At 44.4% G+C, this 7,391-nt stretch overlaps 1 protein-coding gene across 1 annotated transcript; it reads left to right on the forward strand.

Annotated features, from left to right (window-relative positions):
• Window positions 1–1,478: 1,478 nt before the first annotated feature.
• Window positions 1,479–7,168, forward strand: LOC131996250 (uncharacterized). Its single transcript, XM_059365763.1, has 3 exons — window positions 1,479–1,529; window positions 1,590–1,913; window positions 7,103–7,168. The coding sequence occupies exons 1-3, from the start codon at window positions 1,479–1,481 to the stop codon at window positions 7,166–7,168; spliced, it is 441 nt and encodes a 146-aa protein (XP_059221746.1).
• The last annotated feature ends 223 nt before the right edge of the window (window positions 7,169–7,391 follow it).

A 7,391-nucleotide genomic window follows, 5' to 3' on the forward strand; every position in this document is an offset into this window, starting at 1 on the left:
CCATCAGCGTACAAACCACACCAAACAGTGCATTTTTCGGGATGCATGGGCAGTTCTTGAACGGCTTCTGGTTGCTCTTCACTCCAAATGCGGCAATTTTGCTTATTTACGTAGCCATTCAACCAGAAATGAGCCTCATCGCTGAACAAAATTTGTCAAAATTTGAACACATTTCGAACCGAACACTGATTTTGGTAATAAAATTCAATGATTTGCAAGCGTTGCTCGTTAGTAAGTCTATTCATGATGAAATGTCAAAGCATACTGAGCATCTTTCTCTTTGACACCATGTCTGAAATCCCACGTGATCTGTCAAATACTAATGCATGAAAATCCTAACCTCAAAAAAATCACCCTTTATTAATCTGATACAAACGAAGTATTCACATTGTATTAACCTGTTCTTAACGAGGCATTAACGTGGTATTAACCTGGTATTAACATGGTATCAACGTGGTATTAACATGGTATCAACGTGGTATTAACATCGTATTAACCCGTTATTAACGAGGTATGAACCTGTTATTTACCTCGTTAATAACAGGTTATAACCAGGTTAATACCAGGTCAATAACAGGTTAATACCAGGTTAATATCAGGTTAATACCACGTTAATACCCAGTTAATACCACGTTAATACCAAGTTAATACCACGTTAATACCAGTTTAATACTAGGTTAATGCCACGTTAATACTTCATTAATACGTTAATACCTCGTTAATAACAGGTTATTACCAGGTTAATACCAGGTCAATAACAGGTTAATATCAGGTTAATGCCATAATAATACCACGTTAATATCACGTTGATACCACGTCAATATCACGTTAACACCACGTTAATATCACGTTAATACCAGGTTAATACCACGTTAATACCAAGTTAATACCACGTTAATACCACCTTAATACCAGTTTAATACCAGGTTAATGCCACGTTAATAATTTTTGAGTAACTGTGCCAAGTAAAAATTTCTCCAGAGGTATCGCATTGCGGCAATTCGAGCCATAAACTTGAATCGCACAGCGCTCATTGATATGTGAGTTGTTTGCCCCAGTTCCTTAATTGAATGTTTATGGGTAAATTTGCATTTACATACTTCCTATTGGTGGAGCTCATGGGCATAGAGAATGAGTCATATCGGTTCAGATTTGGGTGTCATGAATGATATTATATCACAGTTTTCTTTTTTCCCTTAAGTTTCGCCAAGGTCAAATGGATAATTGATAAGTAAGTAAAACACTTATTTGTTTGTGAACAAAAGTGAGCGGCTCAAATCTTTTTAAATAAGCTTCTAAAATCTAGTCAAGAGACAATTAAAAACCCATCTGGTTGCTATTGTTATGAAATTCGTTTATGGAATTCAGGCATGGTAAAAGCATGCTTAATTACAAATGAATTTGGAATTGGCCCATCCAAGTGAAGTTGGTTAAAATGTCAGTTATTGCCGTACTTTCAAAACAAGTAGCAACCAAAAATGTATGACAAGAAGTTGAAATATTTCTTCATTATATTGTTCGCACAAGAGGTAATTTAGCATTTATTCTTAAAAAAAAACTATTTTTTATTTGAAAACATTCACATTCAGCTCTATAGTGGACAATTTTCTATTAAGAAAATTGAATGCCTAACATTTGATCCAGAGTTTCTGAAAATCGATTTGTGCCAACTGGTTCCATATGCCAAAGATATTAAGGCGGCATCCATAATAATACGATTGCTTAAGTTGCCTGTGACTAATGCTGATGTCAGAGTTATGGTAGAACGTGTTAGTTCGCCACCTTTTATAGTCCTCAACCACAGCTGGGATGCCTGCGCTTTTATGAGAAATCAAAAAACATTTCGGGCACTTGGGCGCTTGTTTCGAAATATTTTGCCGTTTACCAATATAAATCATACGTGCCCCTATAATGTAAGTAGATGTTCCTCAAATGTAATGAAATTTAGACATAACAAACATTTTGCGAAATTTCTTCGAAAGACTAAAAAAACTATGTTGGGTAAACTTGACTTTAGTTTCTCTATCTCTCATGCTATTTTGCATATCGACTGTGAAAGTAAATGGACCAAATCGGAGCATGTTTCAGTTCTTGGCAAACATGAAGGGAACATTTATTTTACAATTTGGCTGAACTTATGCATTTTGAATTTTATTATTAACGCTAGTCGCCCGTTGGCCGAGTTGGTAGTATGCTCTGATAACAAGGGCAGGAAAGTGGGTTTGATTGCCACCAGAAGCCTGGATTGTCGCTACTGTGGTTCACAATGGGTCAAAATAGTCTAAGTGAGTCTGTTTAGAATTTCATTAAAGTGTACTGCTACACTAACTAAACCTTACCTAACGGCAGTGCCTAATGTGTACGAATCGGTGTTATGCCTATTTTCGGCAAAGTTTTTCCGTTATGTTATATTCGTATGAAAAATTGTATTTTTAAAGAAAAATTTCATTCACTTAAATTCTATTCACAAATAATATTTCAAACTTTCATGGGACTTTATTAATTGTATTTTTTTTATATTTTCTTTTATTTAGCACGACTTACATATAAAGAATTTGGTCATAAATTCTACAAATCCAATTCTTGCTGTCTTAGCTGGTAACTATATGTCTAAAATTGAAGCTTCTGTAGATAGAAAAAAGCGTTTCTCCATACAATTGACATACAACCATAAGCGTTAAAAGTCGATCCAGAGATACTATAGTTACAATAAATCCAAAATTATTTTGGAAATTCTGGAATTAAAAAAATTATTATTGTGAAATTCAAAAAAAAACCTTTAGATTAAAAAATATGTTTTTAAGGGTAAATAAATTTTTTTCAAAATTTTAAATCATGTATTTACGATTAAAAAATGGAATTAGTCTAAAAATCAAAAATTTCAATAATGAAGAAAATTATGGTGAAAAGCAGTGAATTGTGTTAGGCCCTTCGTCATCCTTCTTCCGTTTGGCCCAGATCGGTTCAGGTTTGGATATAGCTGTCATATTGACCGATCTCTCGATTTAAGGTTTTGGGCCCATAAAAGGCGCATTTATTTTCCGATGTCGGTGAAATTTGGTACAGTGAGTTAGGTTAGGCTCTTCAACATTCTTCTTCAATTTGGCCCAGATCGGGTCAGATTTGGATATAGGCGCCATATAGACCGATCTCTCAATTTAAAGTCTTGGCCCCATTAAAGGCACATTTATAATCCGATTTCGCTGAAATTTGACATAGTGACTTATGTTGGCTTTTCGGCATCCATGTCGTATGTGGTTCAAATAGAATAAATACAAAAAAAAAAATTAAAATTACAAAACAATAAAATAAATAAGTGATAAAAATATAAGACAAAACAATCTTATATATAAAAATTAATTTGTGTTTGTTTGTTCCGTATAGACGCAAAAAAGGCTGAAACGATTATCTTGAAATATTCACAGATTGTTACCGTCCGTCCTACCGTCCGTCCTACCGTCCGTCCTACCGTCCGTCCTACCGTCCGTCCTACCGTCCGTCCTACCGTCCGTCCTACCGTCCGTCCTACCGTCCGTCCTACCGTCCGTCCTACCGTCCGTCCTACCGTCCGTCCTACCGTCCGTCCTACCGTCCGTCCTACCGTCCGTCCTACCGTCCGTCCTACCGTCCGTCCTACCGTCCGTCCTACCGTCCGTCCTACCGTCCGTCCTACCGTCCGTCCTACCGTCCGTCCTACCGTCCGTCCTACCGTCCGTCCTACCGTCCGTCCTACCGTCCGTCCTACCGTCCGTCCTACCGTCCGTCCTACCGTCCGTCCTACCGTCCGTCCTACCGTCCGTCCTACCGTCCGTCCTACCGTCCGTCCTACCGTCCGTCCTACCGTCCGTCCTACCGTCCGTCCTACCGTCCGTCCTACCGTCCGTCCTACCGTCCTACCGTCCTACCGTCCGTCCTACCGTCCTACCGTCCTACCGTCCGTCCTACCGTCCTACCGTCCTACCGTCCGTCCTACCGTCCGTCCTACCGTCCGTCCTACCGTCCGTCCTACCGTCCGTCCTACCGTCCGTCCTACCGTCCGTCCTACCGTCCGTCCTACCGTCCGTCCTACCGTCCGTCCTACCGTCCGTCCTACCGTCCGTCCTACCGTCCGTCCTACCGTCCGTCCTACCGTCCGTCCTACCGTCCGTCCTACCGTCCGTCCTACCGTCCGTCCTACCGTCCGTCCTACCGTCCGTCCTACCGTCCGTCCTACCGTCCGTCCTACCGTCCGTCCTACCGTCCGTCCTACCGTCCGTCCTACCGTCCGTCCTACCGTCCGTCCTACCGTCCGTCCTACCGTCCGTCCTACCGTCCGTCCTACCGTCCGTCCTACCGTCCGTCCTACCGTCCGTCCTACCGTCCGTCCTACCGTCCGTCCTACCGTCCGTCCTACCGTCCGTCCTACCGTCCGTCCTACCGTCCGTCCTACCGTCCGTCCTACCGTCCGTCCTACCGTCCGTCCTACCGTCCGTCCTACCGTCCGTCCTACCGTCCGTCCTACCGTCCGTCCTACCGTCCGTCCTACCGTCCGTCCTACCGTCCGTCCTACCGTCCGTCCTACCGTCCGTCCTACCGTCCGTCCTACCGTCCGTCCTACCGTCCGTCCTACCGTCCGTCCTACCGTCCGTCCTACCGTCCGTCCTACCGTCCGTCCTACCGTCCGTCCTACCGTCCGTCCTACCGTCCGTCCTACCGTCCGTCCTACCGTCCGTCCTACCGTCCGTCCTACCGTCCGTCCTACCGTCCGTCCTACCGTCCGTCCTACCGTCCGTCCTACCGTCCGTCCTACCGTCCGTCCTACCGTCCGTCCTACCGTCCGTCCTACCGTCCGTCCTACCGTCCGTCCTACCGTCCGTCCTACCGTCCGTCCTACCGTCCGTCCTACCGTCCGTCCTACCGTCCGTCCTACCGTCCGTCCTACCGTCCGTCCTACCGTCCGTCCTACCGTCCGTCCTACCGTCCGTCCTACCGTCCGTCCTACCGTCCGTCCTACCGTCCGTCCTACCGTCCGTCCTACCGTCCGTCCTACCGTCCGTCCTACCGTCCGTCCTACCGTCCGTCCTACCGTCCGTCCTACCGTCCGTCCTACCGTCCGTCCTACCGTCCGTCCTACCGTCCTACCGTCCTACCGTCCGTCCTACCGTCCGTCCTACCGTCCGTCCTACCGTCCGTCCTACCGTCCTACCGTCCTACCGTCCGTCCTACCGTCCGTCCTACCGTCCGTCCTACCGTCCTACCGTCCGTCCTACCGTCCGTCCTACCGTCCGTCCTACCGTCCTACCGTCCTACCGTCCGTCCTACCGTCCGTCCTACCGTCCGTCCTACCGTCCTACCGTCCTACCGTCCGTCCTACCGTCCGTCCTACCGTCCGTCCTACCGTCCGTCCTACCGTCCGTCCTACCGTCCGTCCTACCGTCCGTCCTACCGTCCGTCCTACCGTCCGTCCTACCGTCCGTCCTACCGTCCGTCCTACCGTCCGTCCTACCGTCCGTCCTACCGTCCGTCCTACCGTCCGTCCTACCGTCCGTCCTACCGTCCGTCCTACCGTCCGTCCTACCGTCCGTCCTACCGTCCGTCCTACCGTCCGTCCTACCGTCCGTCCTACCGTCCGTCCTACCGTCCGTCCTACCGTCCGTCCTACCGTCCGTCCTACCGTCCGTCCTACCGTCCGTCCTACCGTCCGTCCTACCGTCCGTCCTACCGTCCGTCCTACCGTCCTAACTGAGTTGTCCACATCCAAGTACGATCCAAATCGGTCTATAACCAGATATAGCCCCCATATGAACCTATCTCCAGATTTAATTAGAGCTTCGATAACCTATCGAGGCTCAATTTAGATTACAAATTTTACAATGGTTTCTGTTATGATCATTGAATCTATGCCAAGTTTAACATTCATATATCCCAACCCTTCCATTTGACTTCTTGATCACCTACATGCTGTTATGGTTATAAGATTCGATCTTGCAACTTTTTTCATTACCATAAAAATAGTTGTGCTTCGTTGTTATTAAAACAAATAAAAATTCAGTTTTGGTGCATAGTTTTTGCTTTAGCTTTTTTCAACCCAAAAATGTTTTTATGTCTTTCACCGAGTCATAAGGAAAGGTACCACAGAAGCATAAAGACCACCATTAAAATTGTGTATCTACTTTGTTTGCTACCAATTATGGCATCAGGAAAAACAGGAAAAAAACAAATAAGTATACTCTGGCAATTGGCTAGGCAATTAAAATCCTAAGGACCCGAAAATGTTGGGAAAAAAATGAGCATTTTTAAAATGCATCACCATCTGATGATGCACTTTTTGCCAACTTTGAGCAAAAAAAAAACAAAATTTTTTTGTACCCAAAGGCAATTTCCTGGAAAAGTACACAGATGTTGCACAGTGCTTAAAGAACAGTTAAATCGTAAAAAAGTTCATAAATCACTCGTATTAGCCTAAACTATAACTGGGATTGGAAATTTTGTAGAGTTAGATAGAATAGCAAGTCCACTATAAAGGTGAGTACACACCGAAGCTAGTCTCATTGTGAGAGTGAGAAAAAAAGTGTAGGTGAGAAAGTAAAGAATCTATGGCAGCGATAGGGAAATGGGCGGACATTAGGAGAGAGTGGGGAGCAAGCACCTATTCGACCCTCCTACATGTATTGACATTTCCGGAGGATCACCACACCACACCCACCTACATGTCTACTAGGTGTGTGACAATCTGTGTTCCTGTGCGTTCCTGCACACACATGTTCCGTCTAGTATCCCCTTTTAGAACCATTCTGGTTACATATTTGAGGATTTCAATCACCCATAATAAATCCGAAAAATACCTTTGGCAAGCTACATTGCCTACCTCCTTCAGAAAAATGTTTAGCCCCTACCCAAGATTACAAAGATCGCTTTATTTTCTTCTTTTATGGCTTTTTAGTGTAAATTTTCACCCATGGGCTTATGCTCTTGTTCAGGCACACAATATAGTGCAATTGTATGTGTGTACTTGCCCACCACTGCTATATATTCTAATTATTGAAAGGCGTTTCATTTATAATGTGCTTTGATACCAATTTTTAATAAATTCATTTATTTTCTTATTTTATTTTTCCCTTAGAATTTATCATTCAATGAAAGCAAAACACTGTTGGCCCACCCTTTGCAAGTTCCCTTTCAAGGCTAAAAAGGAGGTTTGGATTGTATTTTTATTCGCACCAGTTACACGTACAACTTTCTTGTTGGCTCTGCGTTTATGGCCATAAACTTTTTAATGACAAAATCAAATTTCGTGGCTGTGGGAGATATTGATAATGCCACAAGGAAAAAGCAACAGGAAGTATGGTTGCTGTTGTTGTTGCTTAACCACAAAATTACATAAAACAATTTGCTTTGGCAGTGTTTTTGTT

The sequence above is a fragment of the Stomoxys calcitrans genome, chromosome 3 (genome assembly GCF_963082655.1).
Source record: "Stomoxys calcitrans chromosome 3, idStoCalc2.1, whole genome shotgun sequence".
NCBI lineage: Eukaryota > Metazoa > Arthropoda > Insecta > Diptera > Muscidae > Stomoxys > Stomoxys calcitrans.

Excerpts from the sequence above, each read along its gene's own strand:
- LOC131996250 (XM_059365763.1), top strand. The coding sequence starts at position 1,479 with ATGTATGACAAGAAGTTGAAATATTTCTTCATTATATTGTTCGCACAA. Across the intron at positions 1,530-1,589 it reads TTATATTGTTCGCACAAGAG|CTCTATAGTGGACAATTTTC; the intron begins GTAATTTAGCAT and ends ATTCACATTCAG. Across the intron at positions 1,914-7,102 it reads ATCATACGTGCCCCTATAAT|AATTTATCATTCAATGAAAG; the intron begins GTAAGTAGATGT and ends TTTTTCCCTTAG.